This window comes from Salmo salar, chromosome 05, assembly GCF_965601325.2.
Source record: "Salmo salar chromosome 05, fSalSal1, whole genome shotgun sequence".
NCBI classification, from domain to species: domain Eukaryota; kingdom Metazoa; phylum Chordata; class Actinopteri; order Salmoniformes; family Salmonidae; genus Salmo; species Salmo salar.
The window spans coordinates 88,356,364-88,376,317 of NC_138295.1; the positions used below are offsets into that span (position 1 = coordinate 88,356,364).

Genomic DNA, 19,954 nt, shown 5'->3' on the forward strand with positions numbered 1-19,954 from the left:
AGTGCATTCGGAAAGTATTCAGACCCCTTGACTTTTTCTACATTGTTACATTACAGCCATATTATAAAATTGATTAAAATGTCCCCCCCCCCTCATCCATCTACACACAATACCCCATAATGACAAAACAAAAACAGGTTAAAATATTTTTACAATTTTATTAAAAATAAAACTGAAATATCACATAAGTAAATCAGACCCTTTAAGTAGTACTTTGTTGAAGCACCTTTGGCAGCGATTACAGCCTTGAGTCTTCTTGGGTATGACGCTACAAGCTTGGCACACCTGTATTTGGAGAGTTTCTCCCATTCTTCTCTGCAGATCCTCTCATGCTCTCAAGTTGGACGGGGAGCGTTGCTGCACAGCTATTTTTCAGGTCTCTCCAGAGATGTTCGATGGGGTTCAAGTCCGGGCTCTGGCTGGGCCACTCAAGGACATTCAGAGACTTGTCCCGAAGGCACTCCTGCGTTGTCTTGGTGTACCGTCACCCCAGTCGGAGGTCCCGACTAGGTTTTCATCAAGGATCTCTGTACTTTGCTCCGTTCATCTTTCCCTTGATCCTGACTTGTCTCCCAGTCTCTGCCGCTGAAAACATCCCCAAAGCATGATGCTGCCACCTCCAGACGTGATGCTTGGCAAAGAGTTCAATCTTGGTTTCATCATACCAGAGAATCTTGTTTCTCATGGTCTGAGAGTCCTTTAGGTGCCTTTTGGCAAACTCCAAGCGGGCTGTCGTGTGCCTTTTACTGAGGAGTGGATTCCGTCTGGCCAGTCTGCCATAAAGGGCTGATTGGTGGAGTGCTGCAGAGATGGCTGTCCTTCTGGAAGGTTCTCCCATCTCCACAGAGGAACTCTGGAGCTCTGTCAGAGTGACCATCGGGTTCTTGGTCACCTCACCCAATTGCTCAGTTTGGCCAGGCGGTCAGCTCTAGGAAGAGTCTTGGTGGTTCTAAACTTCTTCCATTTAAGAATGATGGAGGCCAATTTGTTCTTGGGGACCTTCAATGCTGCAGACATTTTTTTGTACCCTTCCCCAGATCTGTGCTTCGACAATGCTGTCTCGGAGCTCTACGGGGAATTCCTTCAACCTCATGGCTTGGTTTTTGCTCTGGCATGCACTGTCAACTGTGGGACCTTATCTGTGCCCCTGAACAAGGCAGTTAACCCACTGTTCCTAGGCCGTCATTGAAAATAAGAATTTGTTCTTAACTGAGTTGCCTAGTTAAAAAAAAAAAAAAAAAAAATAGACAGGTATGTTCCTTTCCAAATCATGTCCAAATCAATTGAATTTACCACAGGTGGACTTGTTTTCCATGAAAACAAACATTAAATGAGTTGCAAAATAAATAGGAAATAGTCAAGACGTTAACAAGGTTATAAATAATAATTTTTTAAATAATTGTGTCCTTCAAACTTTGCTTCATCAAAGAATCCTCCATTTGCAGCAATTACAGCCTTGCAGACCTTTGGCATTCTAGTAATCTGAAGTTATTTCCCCCCATGCTTCCTGAAGCACCTCCCACAAGTTGGATTGACTTGACGGGCACTTCTTATGTACCATACGGTCAAGCTGCTCCCACAACAACTCAATTGGGTTGAGATCCGGTGACTGTGCTGGCCACTCCATTATAGACAGAATACCAGCTGACTGCTTCTTCCCTAAATAGTTCTTGCATAGTTTGGAGCTGTGCTTTGGGTCATTGTCCTGTTGTAGGAGGAAATTGGCTCCAATTAAGTGTGTCTACAGGGTATGGCATGGCGTTGCAAAATGGAGCGATAGCCTTCCTTCTTCAAGATCCCTTTTACCCTGTACAAATCTCCCACTTTACCACCACCAAAGCACCCCCAGACCATCACATTGCCTCCACCATGCTGACAGATGGGGTCAAGCACTCCTCTAGCAACTTTTCTTTTTTTTCTGGGTCTCACAAATGTTCTTCTTTGTGATCCAAACACCTCAAACTTAGATTTGTCTGTCCATAACACTTTTTTCCAATATTCCTCTGTCCAGTGTCTGTTCTTTGCCCATCTTAATCTTTTCTTTTTATTGGCCAGTCTGAGATATGGCTTTTTCTTTGCAACTCTGCCTAGAAGGCCAGCATCCCGGAGTCGCCTCTTCACTGTTGAGACTGGTGTTTTGCGGGTACTATTTAATGAAGCTGCCAGTTGAGAACTTGTGAGGTGTCTGTTTCTCAAACTACACACCCTTCTGTACTTATCCTCTTGCTCAGTTGTGGACTCCCACTCCTCTTTCTATTCTGGTTAGAGCCAGTTTGCGCTGTTCTGTGAAGGGAGTTGTACAGTTGTTTCTTGGCAATTTCTCGCATGGAATAGCCTTCATTTCTCAGAACAAGAATAGCCATTTTGTGCCTGTAATCGAACGCACAAATGCTGATGATCCAGATACTTAACTAGTTTTAAAAAGGCGGCCAGTTTTATTGCTTCTTTAAATCAGCACAAGTTTTCAGCTGTGCTAACATACTTGCAAAAGGGTTTTCTAATGATCAATTAGCCTTTTAAAATTATAAACTTGGATTAGCTAACACAACGTGCCATTGGAACACAGGAGTGATGGTAGCTGATAATGGGCCCCTGTACGCCTATGTAGATATTCAAATGTATTTATTTTTTTATTTTTTAATCTGCCATTTCCAACTACAATAGTCATTTACAACATAAACCATGTCTACACTGTATTTCTGATCAATTTGATGTTATTTTAATTGACAGAAAATGAACGGTACTTCATGTTCTGAATGGTAGTGTACGGTTTTTTATTTTTAATACATTTGCACACCAACAATTTTTTAAAATAAAGTTTGCTTTGTCATTATGGGGTATTGGGTGTAGATTGATGAGGAAATTGTATTATTTAACCCATTTTAGAATAAGGCTGTAACCTAACAAAATGTAGAAAAAGGGAAGGGGTCTGAATACTTTCCGAATGCGCTGTATTCCACATTTTGTGGTGTTACAGCCTGAATTCAAAATGGATTCAAATTGATTTTTTTTCTCTCACCAATCTACACACAATACCCTATAACGACAAAGTGAAAACATGTTTTTAGAAATTCTTGCAAATTTGTGAAAATGAAATACAGAAATATCAAATTTATTCTCACCCCTGAGTCAAGACATGTTAGAATCACCTTTCGCAGCAACTCCAGTTGTGAGTCTTTCTGGGTAAGTCTAGGTGCTTTTCTCACCTGGACAGTAAAATATTTGCACATTATTCTTTTAAAAATTCCTCAAGCTCTGTCAAGTTGGTTGTTGATCATTGCTAGACAGCCATTTTCAAGTTTTGTCATAGATTTTCAAGCCGATTTAAGTCAAAACTAACTCTGCCACTCAGGAACATTCAATGTCGTCATGGTAAGCAACTCCAGTGTATATTTGGCATAGTGTTTTAGGTTATTGTCCTGCTGAAATCTGAATTTGTCTCCCAGTGTCTGTTGGAAAGCAGGTTTTCCTCTAGGATTTTTATCCTAAAAGCTCCCTAGTCCTTGCCAATGACAAGCATACGCATAACATGATGCAGCCACCACCATGCTTGAAAATATGATTAGTGGTACTCAGGGATGTGTTGGATTTGCCCCAAACATAATGCTTTATTCAGCACCAAAATGATTTCTTTGCCACATTTTTTACAGGTTTACTTTAGTGCCTTATTGCAAACAGGATGCATGTTTTGTGCTATTTTTATTCTGTGCAGGCTTCCTTCTTTTCACTCTGCCATTTAGGTTAGTATTGTGGAGTAACTACAATGTTGTTGATCCAGCCTCAGTTATCTCCCATCACGGCCATTAAACTCTAACTGTTTTAAAGTCACCATTGGCCTCATGGTGAAATCCCTGCCCGGTTTCCTTCCTCTCTGGCAACTGTTAGAAAGGATGCCTGCATCTTCATAGTGACTGGGTGTATTGATACACCATACAACGTGTAATTAATACCTTCACCATGCTCAAAGGGATATTCAATGTCTGTTTTTTAAAAATGTATTTGTAACCATCTACCAATAGGTGCTCTTCTTTGCAAGGCATTGGAAAACCTCCCTGGTCTTTGTGGTTGAATAGGTGTTTGAAATTCACTGCTCGACTGAATTCTGTGTGTGGGGTACAGAGGAGGTAGTAATTCAAAAATCATGTTAAACACTATTATTGCGCACAGAATGAGTCCATGCAATTTATTATGTGACTTGTTAAGCATCTTTTTATTCCTGAATATATTTAGGCTTGCCATAACAAAGGGGTTGAATACGTGTCGAGTCAAAACATTTCAGCTTTTCATTTATTATTCATTTGTACACATAATTCCACTTTGACATTCTGGGGTATTGTGTGTAGGCCAGTGAAATAAAATCTAAATACATTTTAAACACAACAAAATGTGGAAAAAGTCAAGGGGTGTGAATACTTTCTGAAGAAACTGTATTTGATCTGCTTTACAGTTTGGTATTACCAGGGTGATGCAAAGGAGAAGAACTCACCACTCGATCATCAGCAGACGGTTAAGGCAGTCCTCCCCACAAGCCATCATTCCACGAGACCGCTCCTCCCTCGAGAGCATAGAGCACTCACACTGCATTCGCTTGATGTCTCGATGAGACTTGTTCTTCTTCCTGTACAGATCAACAGAAATTCCTCAGTGGTCGTTTCTCTACAGTCAGATACTTATGCTGAAGTCATATGATGATAATCGCTTTTAAATTCTGTACAACTAATTTATAAAATAAAACATTGTTTCGTTGACTTTGCATGCCGACTATTGCAAAAAAACTAAAGTGGAACAAAATCTCACCGTTCAGTCAGATACAGGTTTTCCTCAATCAGGTCAAAGTATGGTGGCATCTTCTTAGACCTTGCCATCTCCCTCCAGTTGCTGGCGTCCCGGAAGTCCCTCAGACTGAGCAAAGGGCGTTGCACTTCAGCCTGACCTGGAATCTCCCGGGATTCTTTGGAGACCTTGTGGATCTCCCTTTCTGCCAGTCGCTCCCTTTTGCTAGCCAGCACAGGTTCTGCCTCGCTGTCCGAATCTGACTCCATTTCTGGCCGCCTTTTCTTGGGAGGACCCCTGCCTCTGTGGGGCCTTGAGTTGTCCTTGTCTCTGGGGGGTTCAACTATGGAAATATTCTCTGGAGTGGCGTTGACAGAGCCTCTGCAGTTGCTGCTTATTTCATGGGCTTGTACGAAGGCTAGCGAGCCTGGAAGCTTGGGACCATTGCATTCCACAGCTAGTCTACTAAAGCCCGCTGGTTTCCCCTCGCTGTCCTCATCGCAGTCATTAGTCAGGGAGTCAGGATGGACTTGACCAACAGGCTCCTGATAATGTGTTGCAGGCACATGGAGGTAGACTGGTCTGCAGGTGGGCTGGGCCGTAGTTGGTAGTTGGGTCCAGTAGGCCCCATTGTTTGTCCTGTACACCTGCCCCAAAGAAGAGTTCCCTGGCTGTTGTGTGTTAGGATGCTGTTGGGATGCCCCATAGCTGCTGTCAGGCTGCTGGTACGTACTGCTGGGCTGCTCCGACTGTGTGAAGTCCCAGCCCAGACTGCTGTTGAAGTCATCAGAGCTAGCAAAGTCTCCATGTTGGTAACGGGAAAGCATCCCGCCACCCTTGCCACTTCCATAATGCTGTGGATGCCCTGTGTCAGACTGCCTGAAGGAGTTCTCAAGGCTGTGGGCAGCAATCTGGCTCACTGTTGCGGCACCAATCTTTGGTCTCTCACGGGCACTGCTATAAGGATCCTTAGAAGGCTGGGCATCGGTGGCGTTGGAGCCCTCGAGCTGGCTGGTGCTATCAACCATGTTGCTCTGTGATTGATATACCATGATGTCATGTGCAGAGAGACTTCCACCAACACAAGGATTACTGGCCTGCCTAGTGCTCTCACACATGGCGGGAAAACCTCTATGTCTCTGCTGAGGGCTTACTCTGCTTGGGATCTCATTCCTGTCCAGGTCACCCTCTTGGCCACTGGCCCTGTTAGCGTATTGTTGACGTCCTGGGCTAGTGCTTGGAGTGCAGGGAGACGCAGGCTTGTCTGTTGTGTCCGAGTGAGTCAGGGTGGAATTCTTTGGTACAACCACCACAGAGTGCATCCGTTTCACGGCAACACCGCAGTCTGAGTCCGACTCTGAATCGTCAGTGTCACTGTCCTCGCTTTGGCCTACACCGTCCTGGCTCGACACTAGTGTCTTCAGCAGTTTGCTCTTGTGAGGGCCATCTTTAGGTTTCTCTTCATTATCATCCCTACCCTGCTCCCTTCTAGCTCTGTCTACATGTGAGGTATTATTTAAAAGTGAGGGATCTCCATCCATTTGGCTGACGTGGGGTTTGATGTCTAAACGGTCACTGCTGGTTTCACAGGTGCCTGGTTGTGCAGTTAGGTTTGCGGAATCTGATTGGTCGTTCCCAAAAGTTATTAGTGCTGAGCTGTGTTCTTGTGTGATAATAATTTCTTGCTTAATCGTCTCGGAATGCAACTCAGCTTCCCATTTCAGTTGACCCTTCGGAGACGGATCTTCCTGGCTGACGTCTTTAGAAAACTCAATTCTCTTGACGGAGATGACCTTTTTCACAGCAGGTTTAGTTTCTTGGGAAGGCAATTTCTGAGGATTATCACTGTCTGAGGTATTTTGTCCAACAATATCCCAACGCGATTTTTTTGTTTTACCTCTGTTTTTCCTTAAACTAGAGTTCTGTTGTTCAGTCTGGTTGGGAAACTGAGGTTCAGGACTGGAGGGTTCAGATTTGAGAGGGACGTTTTTGCAAGACTGCATGTTGATATTCACATTTCTACTAGAACACAATACAGTATTTTCTGGTTTAGTGTTCTGCTTAGGGTGGTCTCTGACAGATACTGTAGATGGTAATGACTTTGACCCAACTGAACCTTGAAAAACAGTCTTATCCTGGCTGGGTATTACTCTGTCATTACTGCAGGAAAAGCTCGAGTTGGTTACATCAACCCACTTCTCAGTGGATTCTATTTGGGGGTCTACACGCTGTGCATCTTTCGTTTGTTCAGAGCAAAGGCTTTTATTAACATTGTCAATGTCCCCTAAGGCAAATTTTTCACAGAATTGGTCTCCACTAGAGCTGTTCGGTAAAGTTGCTGCCGAGTCATTCTGAACCTCAATGCAATGATGGATCTTCTCATTAACTAGATCCAACGCTGGTTCTTGCAATCTGTCAGTTGGATCACAATTTAAAGGTAACGACAGAGTTGTTTTTTGTAAGCCTTTATCTTGGGATGTGATGTCATTCATGTTGCCAACATCCTCCCTCTGGCAAGTATCTGCTACATGGGGATCTGCTCCTGCTTTGTCATTTTTGCTCTGAGGGTGAGCATCAGAAGGGGTTTCATGTGTTTGTATCTTATTGGGACTGTGAAATGTGTCCTTTGATTGTCTATTAGTTTTCACTGATGACATGGAGGCAGACATTTGCTTAGAGTCTGATTTACTGGTGGAAGATGTCCATGCCCCTTCAGAGCCAGAAGAGCGGTCAGAGCCCTGTGACTGAGACTTCCCTTTGTGAGCTACCTCAGATTCACTACAGCTGCTTTTCTGGAGCCTTTTGTCCGATGTTTGAGAGAGGGCATGTGGACTGGAATGAGTGGATCGAACACTGATGTCCGGCTTGTAGTGGGTGTTGGATTTCCTGTGATTAGGTTCTACATCAGTAGAGCACTTTTGGAGGGAACCGGAGTCAACAGTTCTCTTTGAGGCCCTCTCAGACTTAGAAGATTGTGTTATTTTATCTATCTCTGAATCGCGTTCAGATTTCGAGTCTCGCTCAGATTTCGAGTGAGATGAGTATGACTTTGAATCTCTCTGCAAGCTAGAATGGGTGGATGACCTGCTGGAATCACTTGTTCTAGTCCGAGTTCTTCTGTGGTCATCTTCAGAGTCAGAACTGTCGCCGCGGACTCTGCTGCTATCGGTCCGAGAGCGAGAGCTGCCTCTCCTCTCTCTGTACGGAGAACTTCTGTGACCTCCTGACCTCCGCTCAGAGTCGTAATATGACCGATCAGACCGTGATCCTGACCCTCTATCGCTTCTAGATCTCTCAGATCTGGAGCGTGTCTCAGATCTGGAACTTGTCCGGGGACCTCTTGATCTGGACCTTGACCGACTCTTAGTCCTTCTGCGGCCTTTGTCAGAGCGGGATGACCGCGAGGGTGTGTGCTTTGATTCTCGGTCAGAGGTTGACCTTAATTCTCGGTCAGACTTGGAATCTCGGTCAGATTTTGAGTAACTAGAGTTTCTTTCGTCCTTCTCAGAACGTGAATGGTTAGAACTTTTTTCTGTTTCCTCTAATTTGGAGCGAGAAGAGGACATATTTTTTGTATCCTTACTTCTACTTTCCAACTTTGCTGTGGCCTTGGGTTCACCTGACTTGTAGCTAGAAGACGTCTGCACTGAATCAGCATCAGATTCTGAGCCAGGGAGTGTGCTGTCCAACCGGGAACGGATTTGTATGTTTTCTGAGGTGTCTTGCTGCTCTGTTATACTGGAAGTGTTTACATCCACTTTCCCTTTGTGGGAGGAATCAGTCGGTTCCTTGAGACTGAGGTCCAGCTTCACATCAGATACACGAGTGAGTGCATTCTCAGAGGGGCAGTCATTGTCCATGTTCTGAAGATTGTTCTGAGACTGGAGCGTTCGTGTTGGGGTGACAGTTTCAATTTTACCTGAAGATTCCATTAAAACCTGTTGCTCGGAAGGGGGTGGATCCTGTAAGACAACACTGGTTATGGGACTCTCTTCAATAACAGATGCACTGAGAATCTGTTTCTTGAAGTGCATCTTTCCCAAGTCCACTTTAGGTTTGGGGACTGAGGATACTGCCGTCTGAGGTGCAAGGATCTCTGCTACTGGTGTGGGCACCAACAAGGGTGGCTGCATTTGCTCATTTTTGCTTTCCGTATGCTGTCCTGCTCTGTCCTGAGGGAGTGAGGTTGTAGGTGACAGGACAGAGGGGAGCTCAGCAAGAGATTTTTCCTGACTGGGAGGGGCCAGGAATAAGTTCTGCAGCGGTTTCTTTGTCAGAGAGAAGCTGAAAGACACTTTCTGGCGACCCTGATCGTCCAGGTTCACCTTCCTCTTGGTTCCTTTAGGCAGGAGATGGCTGGACAACATCACTCGAGGCGAGAGGCCTTTGAGTATAGCTGCCTTGGTGAGGCCCTCAACCTTGACCTGTACAGGGAACAAAATAAGTAGATGTTACCATGGCTATAATTTGAGGAGAAACTATTACAGTAAACCAAATCATATGACCAATCATTCAGTTTCCCAAAGGTGATTTCTATGTTATTGAAATGGTCAAACTCAAAAAGATCCACCACAACTACACCAGCTATTTGTCCAATACAAAACAGATGAACAAAGACGTATTCATCACACTTTTAATAATAGACTTACCGAGGTATCGCCGCCCTCTTCCCTGAGGTAACATTAGGAGTGCATGGGGGGGGGGGACAATAAAAACAAATCAATATAAACTATTCATAGACTTATGTTGCAACATCTGAAAATCCCTTCAACGCTTTAGCAATCACACAAAATGTATTATGAAATGTAATGTAAATCGATGTACAATAAGGCAACGGTAAAACATACAAATAAAAACAATTTCATGCAAAGATGTAGAACACACGGCCGCTTGAGGGATAGCCTGGCGGTTGGTGAAAAATGTCCTGTTTAACGCAGGGGGTCTCATCATAGAAACTACATGTCATCGTAGTGTAAAAAAAGGTCTAATTCACATTTATGAGAAAGCAATCAACTCTTTTGTTCTACTAGGAGGACTCAATATTGTCCTGGTTTCCTTTACGGTACAATAAGCTGCTAGGCAACACACTGGGTAACATATTCCTTTAGGATTTGATGTTCTCTTTTTCTCTGTGACCTTCAAAAGTCAGACCATTCTAAAATGACCGTTACCAACATGGGAGGAGCCTTTTCATGTCCACTTTAGTGTCAGTTCCTGTTATTTTAACAAAGGATAAAACAGGATTGTGGTTTCATTCATTTGAATCCTCCTGAAATAGGCCTATCTGCAATACATCATTATAAACATATTGAATTAGCTGTATTTACAAATAGAAAAAAATATATTTTTAAAGTCAGGTTTGAATAGTATTAAAAACAACATTGAGGTCGACAATGTGTAAGGGTGGCAGAATAATCTTACTTGAAAAATAAGCTATCTGACAAAAATAGTGCTGAGCCATGAATCAAAATGTCACTTTTTTTGTTATTAAACAACTAATTGACTGACGTCGGTTCAATTACTTGAATACAATGTAGTTTTTGTGAGCCCAATGCGCCGTTTCTCGAGAGAAATCAAGTCAAGAACTATGTGGGACGCTGGGTTGAAGGGAGTTGTAGTTTTCATTAAGGAAATATTCAACCTAGTTAAGTGCAGAAACGTGGTAATTAACTACAATGACCATAATCTATTGTGGCTGTTCTTTCTGGCTCAGACAGAGACGGATACACTTATGCCTGCTACGTTAGGTAAAATATACAGACTGCATGAGAGAGGAATGTACACAACAACAAGGGATAGAGACAGTTTGCCTTATCTACTTTGAAGAACTAGTAGAAGGATTGTCAGAGAGCTTTGCAGCATACTTAGGCAGGCTAGCTAAATAAGATGACTAAAGACAGTACAGTATGGGGAGTACAGACTCTCTGTACTACAGAGATAACGTTAGATGGCCTGGCCGGCTGCTACTACCTGAGCTGAGCTGATGACTTAACGAATGAAAATAATAAAATAAAAACTAAGTCATATACACAACTGAAATATTGTATTATTTGATAGCAATTTCATGTTTTTCTTCTGACGTCTACTCAATGTGGGCCTGTCAGAGACAATGGAAAATGTTCAATGCTTTGGCAATTGAATATTCACTATTTCCATTCCAATGGAATTTCGATTGAAAAGCTCCTTATTTCATAATGCATTTAATGTAAAAAAAACAAACAAAAAACAACATGATTATTTTTTAATAATCGAAACGACCTCAAAAAAGCACTAGTCGCTCAGGACAAAGACAAAAGCAACCTTACCGCATCAGGTGAACCCTGCCATCGTCTCTCAAGGACAAAAGATAAAGAGTCATGGAATCTTTGCACTCAGGTTGTGCACCTTTTGTCTGTTAATATTCTGTGAGGTTGACTGCTGCCATGGTGACCAAGACTTCTGAGTCCACACCAGGTTGGTTGAGCAAACAAACTGGGCAGACAGAGGCTGAAGCTTGAGTACACACTAACATCTATAGGACAGGGGCACCTGACATACTAGCCCATATCTGACGTAACCTCCCATTGTATGCAGAGAGATTAACCCCGGGAAGAGGGGTCCCCGAAAAGTCAGATCCGCAGCCACTTTAAAAAAAAAAATGTTTTATCTAGCTAGCCCTTTTACAAGCTAGGTGTCGTTTTTACTAGGGTCCAATTACCACTGCTTTGACCTCGCTCACATTGAGTAATGAAATTCAGCAACTTTTCTCAAATAAGAAAGTTATGATGGGCACAAAGCACTGACAGAATGGGATCAAAGTATACAGTAAACAACTACATCAACCTACACGAGGCAGTTGCTTTTCAAACAGACGCCTTCCCTAAAGCAGCACTGATAGTCTTCAGAACTGGAGCACTGGGATGAGATCAACATTCCAGAATTCAACACACCATGAATGATGTCATGGCTATTCATTGGATACACCAATGGACCAAAAGACCAATAGGAGGGGAGGTGGGTGTCTTTTTAGATCCAAATGAAGTTGTTTAGGGGTGTAGTCTACTTTGCATGCATACATACATTCCATTGCCCACCATTGAGGGTGACAATCTCCAAGTCCAGTGTTTCCCAACACCAGTCCTTGATTACCCCCAACAGCACACATGTTTGTTGTAGCCCCTGACAAACACACCTTATTCAACTCATTGAGGGCTTGATGATTGGTTGAATCGGGTGTGTTTGTCCAGAGCTACCACAAACATGTGTACAGTTGGTAGTACTCAAGGACTGAAGTTGAGAAACACTGTCCTAGGCCCTAGTGTCACTTCAGTTAGCTAGCAAAGGGCATCGATTACAGACAGTCTATAGTGCCACTCTGACACTCCATCAAAAGGAAAAAAAGATCCCTGTGTGTGTGTGTATTGGTAGTACCTGATCTCTGAGTTCACCAGAGCATCCATTACACAGTGGTTCTGGCGTTTGTAGCCCAGTAGAAGCTGCTGGCCAAGAATAAACCAGTTCAGAGCAGTGAGCTCTCCAACGTGATGTCACACCTAACAAAATATTAAAACAAATACATTGGGTTACACACCAACAATAAACATACAATACTCAGTCTCAAAAGAATTTAAGCTGATCCCCCAACTCAAATTGGGTAGACAATTGGGGGTTGAGCTGCTACCATCTCTGTTATCTTTAAAACCATAGGTTCAAATCAAAGAACATCTGGCTGCATTTGTTTACCTTATGACCACCACATGTTCAACACTGGAAGTTGCTTGTAACAAAGCTTTGACTAGAAAATGTGCAAACTGTTTTCTGTGCAAATGAACACCAGTTTAAACGTTGACCACAAACTACAGCCATTAGCTATAGCGTATGAATAAACTGTGTATATGTCAACTCTGCAGATGATTATTTTCTGCCTGAAGGGCCCAGCGGCATGCCACAACGCTTACAACACGAGTAAAATAGAAGAATGGTGCCTATGCCAAATGTAGATGTATAAATTATGCCTAAATCCACCAAATGTTTACATGGTGGTTCTAGCTACAATTCTTACTAAATGCCATTAAATAAGAGTATGTATGACATAGACCCGTTTCCTCTGACCGTTGGTCAGAAACGACATGTCTGTTTAACGGCATTATCTATCATTTCAATTTGGCAGAAAGAGGAAGCCATTGCTCGCATTGACATTCATAGTAGTCAGTGGATTGAAAGCAAGTGATTAGCTCATGATAGAGGAGCCGAGTAGCTGCCTTGCGATATAACACCGTAGAGAAAAGAACACAATTCAAAAACATTATTCAGAAATGTTTTGACGCTTCCACTAAATCACATATAGCAAGGTTATCTAGGCTGGCTAGCTACACCAACAGCGAGAAGACAAGGCGACATGACAATCTTTTCATCACACAGCTTGCAAATGTGGGGTAACCGATTAGTTTAATATGTAACGTTAACGTTACACAGATGAGCTCAACAACAGAGCCAACGGCCTCTTCTGTGAACTGGTTCACGTTAAATACATACACAAAAATGCATACACTTGAATGGCATGGAGTTTCTATAATTATACTCCATAAGACCGGGTCTAACATTCTACAACGAGGAGTCGAGGCCTGCAAGTGAGGCCTGTTGTGGTGGGGGGTGACCGAATTGGCTAACTAAATATCCAAGTTAGCACAACTTAGTTAATAACCGAGTAATGTTTGTGTTGTAAACTTAACTGTCTGTTCCCAAAAGTAATTTGCACAACATCTAACTAGCTAGCTTGCAACCAATGCATTGTCCATTACTAAATACATCCAGCAACGTTAGTTAGCTAGCTTGCAACATTGGTGGCTAACTATACTTGGTTGTGTGAAAGATCTGGTCGTGTTAACTAAATTGAAGGCTAGCTGCCGGTGTACATAGGTGGGTTGAGATCATGTCGCATTAACTAAATACAACATGCCACTTTACCATAGTTAGCCATCTACCATGAAACATAGCTATGTGGCAACAAAGGTACTCCAACAGTAGTTGTGTAGGAAACTAGACTGGAAAGCTAACTAGCGTAGCGTGCATGGAAACGGTTAAGCTAACGTTAGCTGGTAGCTAACTAGCTTGTAACTAATAACACCTTGGAAGTTGTGTGTATTATAGCAAGCCCAATCAATCATCAACAAAAAAATACCGAAAATAAGCCAGCCAAATACTCACTCTTTCGGGTGCTCTGGGTCATAAAGGTCCCCCATCTTCTAACGTTAACCTTACGCCGATAACAAACAGCTCCGGCTCTCGTCTTGGCTGAAAAACATCAAGCACTGCCGACGTCAAATCCACACGGGGTGTTCGGGTTCGAAATTCTACCTAGCTAGCTAACTGCAAGTACCTAGCCTATTAATCAGAAAAGCGGTGCAAAGTTGTGATTACTACTCAATTTGGTGAGGTATTCTAAAAAAAAAAAAAAAAATAGCTAGCTAGTTAAACATGTCATTTCTAGCTAGGTTGCACAATTTTGTTGGCTAACGTTATATTTTCTTTTGACAATGGCTACCTAGCTAAATTGCTAGAAATGCCGTGCTACAACGGCGACTCCTCCCCTCTCGACATTCCATCATGACGATAAAATATAGTTTTTTAAATGTATTTTTAGCTTTCCCACTGTTTCCCACCAACTATCTAGCTTGGTAATAACGTGCAGACTGGCAACGTCCAAGTGTCTGGAACTTCTGCTTGTGGAACGACGCTAACGTTTATCACCTGGCGCTCGGATTGTTTGTAACAAACACCCCACTGTTTGTAGGTAGCCTACGTTCATGTTTAGCTAGCTATGTGTGATACAAGTCTAATGTGATAGATATTCAGTTAGTTACTTGACACCATACAAGCTCAATGTTTATGTAGAGCGTCTGCTAAATGACTAAAATGTAAAATGTAAATGTAGAGAAAAAAAAGGATGTTCCTCGTGATTTGACTAGCTGGGGTTTTGTTTATCGCAGCACAGTTGTGTTAGCTTGATCACAGCAAGACCATACTGATTGATGTCTGCAGTTGTGATTCAGGTTGGCCAGTGTGGAAACCAGCTGGGCTTGGAATGGAGGCTCATTACCAAGTGGTGCAGGCCAGAGCAAGCAGAATGACAGGTGATCAATGTAGAATAAAAGTATCATTGCATGTAGTTTTCAGTACCATAGTGACTGTGCACACTTGAACAATCCCTAAATAGCTTGTGAGTGGTACCAGGGCTCTATGCTAACTTTTTCCCCAAGGAGTACATGTGCTTCAAAATGTAGAAGCACACAAATACATTTAGGAGCCGGAGTATTAACAAACAATTTATTACATACATATTTATACTGTGTGAGTGTACTAAGGGACACACATCTGTGCAACAGCACATACCACCAAAATCACACATTGACCCATGGCTACTAGACACAAAGGATATAAGTTGTCCAGCTGCTTCTGTATGTTGGCCGTCTGGCATGCATAGAGGTCAGCCAGCGGTCCACGGCAGGAGTGTGATCCAACTCCTCGACAGAAGACCCCTCCAGGCTGATCCTCATTAGGTCTTCGGTGTTGGAGACCCCAAGGCAGCTTCTTGTCGAATTCTTAATCCAGTTCTGCACAGAGAAGCCTCGCTCACACTGGGTGGCTGTAATGGGCAGCACCAGCAGAAGCTGCACCAACTCCAGTATGTTCTAGGGAAAATATGATTTCTTTCAATTTCATTTAAACCTTACCATTAACTTATCAAAACCAACCATAGAAGGATACCTTACATAACCACTCAGGACTGTTAAGTCTATCTTGTAATCGTGCCTGTAGGGGTCCTTTGTCAACATGGTCTCCCACATGCCACTGTAAGACTTGTCTTTGAAATTGTGGCTGACCGGGCTTTTCATCCCTTGCCACTCATCCTGGATTGCAGCCATGTTGCACCCCGATCTGCAGGATTTAACAGTGCAAGTGAGTTTGCAAATATGCAAACATAACATTGTCTCATATGGCAATGCAGTGTCAAATAAATTCTTATCTCTCTAGAGGCTCCTTGAAATGCCTCATCGGGTCTGCCACACCATCATTGCCAAAGGTGAGAAGGCTGGCCTGGTCTTCTGGCCATGTGTCAGGGTTTAGCACTCTGAAAGACCACTGGGGTCTGGACACCCGCATCCTTCAGCAAACCACCAAACCTGGCTTTGAGATCATCCACGCCGATGTTGATGGCCACCTCCATGTGCTGCTTCAGCTAGGGATTGGTGAGGTCCGTGAAGCCTTTCAGATTACCCTTCAGTGTTATACCCTTTAACAGAAATAACACACACACACACAAACAATGAAATGTCTGGCCATTTGTCTGTCTCCCATAAACATTTTTTAAAGACTTCTCCACTGCATTTCCCTCCTTCTCTTCAAATCGTTCTATTGGGCAACAAATACATTGATTCTCACACTGAGAATCTGTCTTAATCATCAATTTTAATGATCGATTTCTCTTGCATCCTAACAAGCTCTCATCCTAACACACCTGGAATGTCCTCTCATCACCCTGCTGCTGAGCAAGCATGGTCTGGATCTTCTCCAGCATGTCTCCTGCCTTTGCCCTAAGCTTTAGTGCTTCCAGTCTGGTCACTGTCTTCCTCAACTCTGACGTGGCTTGGGGGAGGATCAGGTCATTTCTTTGCAGGGTGAGGCTAAGTGAGGATAGCTCCTCAAACATGTCAGAGAAAATGGCAGAATACACGAGTGCATTTTCCATTTCCCGCTTTATCTGTTAAGTAGTGAGTAAAACTATCACCTGTAAATTACTTGATTCTGAAAGTTCATTTGAGTCTTGAACCTATTTTTTTTAAACTAGTGTGGTATTACATTTCCTGTGTAAAACTGACCATCTTTGCCCGCCCTTGTACTTCCGCAGTTGTTGATGTGTTGCAAAACAACGGAGTACTGGCCTTCGTCAGCGGCAAGGTCCTTGGACATGGGGGATCCAGCGAGTTCCCTTGACGCTAGACGGTGTGCAAATATCCACATCGAGCTCTTGACCCAAAAACATAGAGCTCTCGTTTGGATTTTCCGCTGAAGTGATACATTTTCCATATCAGATTCAGAAGATCTTACACAACAGACATATTTGGCTCTTTCTTCTGAATGGTCAGTATTGCCAGCTCTAGCCTGTGAAAGTCAGAACAGAATCTTCCAAACAATTCACCCCCCCATCTCTTGTGCCAACAGAAAACAATAATTCTGTGGTATTTACCATCCAGCACTTAGCGCACACACAGACACACACAGTATTGTTTAACATTCTCTGCTAGCAAATAAAACTAAATCAGATCATTTATTAGTTACAAATCTATGTGGCATACAGTGGATTGGGATTATATGCCCCCCTGCCTCTCTGCAAGTGGTCCATCACTTCCCCTGGTGGCACCATCTGCCCTGAAGGAGATGCACTTCTTCATCCATGACCCTCCATCCTCCTCTGGGCAAACAGCACAAAATGCGGCCTTGGTGGCATCCAAAACACCTCGAATGGACAACACAAAAAAACAATTACACAAAAGTATTTCTTAGAATTTAGTTTGTATCTCCATTATGAATAATGATTCATCTTTACACAAAAATAAAGCCTATAAAGAGAAACAATTTACCAATGGCATGGGAGTGTTCCGAGGTCGGTTGTCCGACCAAATTTGACTAAAGGTTCTTTAGAAATTTAGTATGGTATGTTTATTTTCAGCTGTCTCCTCTTCTCCTCCTCAGACAGCAGCACTTGCTTTATGGTGTCTCCTGTCTTAACAGGTACAGATCTCTGCACTGGTTATTCCGCCGCGAGATGTTATGTTTCGCTGCGCTATATCTCTTTTCAGATGCGCGTTTCCTGACACGATGGACGAGTTGCCCGCCTGTTTCTGCCTTCTACAATATTTGCAGAACATGACATTGTTTTCTAACTCTAGCCATGGAAACATTTTGAGCCAATTCGCATTGAATCTATATGTTCTTCCTCCGCCGGCTACAGTGGACGTTGAAGTGACAGCGGGGGTCAGGGTGGCTTCGCTAACGTAATCTCCCTCGCCTGATTACTCTTTCTCCTCGTCTCTTTTTCGCTTAAAATAAAATTGAATGGGCTTCATTTTTAGCGATGTCTGCATGTTAACTTATAGCCTATACCGATACTTTTTTCCAGTGTTGTTCACCTTTCTCTCACTCTGACTGGACTGCGTCATCACTGAAAACCCTACTGTGGTTGGCGCATGCCGCTTGTGGGGGAAAAAAAAATAGATTACGGTAGGTTGTAATCTTTACTCGCACACTGTGCTCGTAAATATTTTCTTCGGTTCGCACAAATCTATTTTTAGGGGCAAATGCGAGTGAAATACTCGCACTGTCGAGCCCTATATCTTTTACAGAATGTTCTGAGTTGTTATGATACGCTATTTAAACCCACTAGGTTACAATGAACATTGGGGCGAGGAGAGTAATAGTTTACTCCAGCAAACGATGGAGGTGGAGAGAATAGATTACTATGGTGGAATCGGTGCTACTTCACAACCTGAGTGAGGGCACAGGATCTGGTGGGTAAACATGGGACCTATCCCAAATGACACCCTGTTCTCTATGAAGTGCCCTACCTTTGACTAGTGTTCATAGAGATATAGGGCTCTACTCAAAGAAGTGCACTTCATAGGGAAACATTTGAGATGCAGACATGGCTCAAGCATAATTTGGAAGGAATTTATTTATAAAGCACTTCTTACATCAGCTGATATCTCAAAGTGCTGTACAGAAACCCAGCCTAAAACCCCAAACAGCAAGCAATGCAGGTGTAGAAGCACGGTGGCTAGGAAAAACTCCTTAGAAAGGCCAGAACCTAGGAAGAAGCAGGTCCCAGCAGGTCTGGGACAGGTAGCACGTCTGGTGAACAGGTCAGGGTTCCATAGCCGCAGGCAGAACAGTTGAAACTGGAGCAGCAGCACGGCCAGTTGGACTGGGGACAGCAAGGAGTCATCAGGCCAGGTAGTCCTGAGGCATGGTCCTAGGGCTCATGTCCTCCTAGAGAGAGAGAGAGAGCGAGAGAAAGAGAGAGCATTCTTAAATTCACACAGTACACCGGATAAGACATGAGAAATACTCCAGATATAACAGACTGAGCCTAGCCCCCCGAAATATAAACTACTGCAGCATAAATACTGGAGGCTGAGATGGGAGGGGTCGGGAGACACTGTGGCCCCATCCGACGACACCCCCGGACAGGGCCAAACGGGCAGGATATAACCCCACCCACTTTGCCAAAGCACAGCCCCTCTTGGGACTTAGAACAATCATCTCTGTTTTGTCCAAGTTTAAAAGTAGAACATTTGCAGCCATCCACTTCTTTATGTCTGAAACACTGGCTTCCAGTGAGGGCAATTTTGGGGCTTCACCACGTTTCATCGAAATGTACAGCTGTGTGTCATCCGCATAGCAGTGAAAGTTAACATTACGTTTCTGAATGACATCACCAAGAGGTAAAACATATAGTGAAAACAATAGTGGTCCCAAAACGGAACCTTGAGGAACACTGACATTTACAGTAGATTTGTCAGAGGACAAACCATCCACAGAGACAAACTGATATCTTTCCGACAGATAAAATCTAAACCAGGCCAGAACTTGTCCGTGTAGACCAATTAGGGTTTCCAATCTCTCCAAAAGAATGTGGTGGTCGATGGTATCAGAAGCAGCACTAAGGTCTAGGAGCACGAGGACAGATGCAGAGCCTCGGTCTGACGTCATTAAAAGGTAATTTACCACCTTCACAAGTGCAGTCTCAGTGCTATGATGGGGTCTAAAACCAGACTGAAGCATTTCGTATACATTGTTTGTCTTCAGGAAGGTAGTGAGTTGCTGCGCAACAGCTTTTTCTAACATTTTTCAGAGGAATGGGAGATTCAATATAGGCTGATAGTTTTTTAAATATTTTCTGGTTCAAGGTTTGGCTTTTTCAAGAGAGGCTTTATTACTGCCACTTTTAGTGAGTTTGGTACACATCCGGTGGATAGAGTGCCGTTTATTATGTTTAACATAGGAGGGCCAAGCACAGGAAGCAGCTCTTTCAGTAGTTTAGTTGGAATAGGGTCCAGTATGCAGCTTGAAGTTTTAGCGGCCATGATTATTTTCATCATTGTGTCGAGATATAGTACTAAAACACTTTAGTGTCTCCCTTGAT

At 43.2% G+C, this 19,954-nt stretch overlaps 1 protein-coding gene and 1 long non-coding RNA gene across 3 annotated transcripts in view; both read right to left on the minus strand.

Moving 5' to 3' along the window:
• The window catches only part of LOC106606040 (histone-lysine N-methyltransferase SETD2), a 53,082-nt gene extending 38,574 nt beyond the window's left edge, over positions 1-14,508 (minus strand). For both annotated transcript variants that reach the window (XM_082975888.1, XM_082975887.1), the window contains exons 1-5: positions 13,960-14,508; positions 12,184-12,305; positions 9,423-9,444; positions 4,798-9,197; positions 4,487-4,618 (exon numbers count right to left, since the gene is read on the minus strand). In XM_082975888.1, the coding sequence (XP_082832014.1) occupies positions 4,487-4,618; positions 4,798-9,197; positions 9,423-9,444; positions 12,184-12,212 (4,583 nt within the window). In that variant the 5' untranslated portion in view covers positions 12,213-12,305; positions 13,960-14,508. The remainder of the gene's footprint in view (positions 1-4,486; positions 4,619-4,797; positions 9,198-9,422; positions 9,445-12,183; positions 12,306-13,959) is intronic.
• Positions 14,509-15,090: 582 nt separating this feature from the next.
• LOC145879597 (uncharacterized) lies at positions 15,091-18,047 on the minus strand. The gene is made up of 3 exons (XR_014392444.1): positions 17,394-18,047; positions 16,632-17,269; positions 15,091-16,045 (listed from the first exon to the last, which is right to left on the minus strand). It is a non-coding gene; the product is annotated as an uncharacterized LOC145879597 (long non-coding RNA).
• Positions 18,048-19,954: the final 1,907 nt, after the last annotated feature.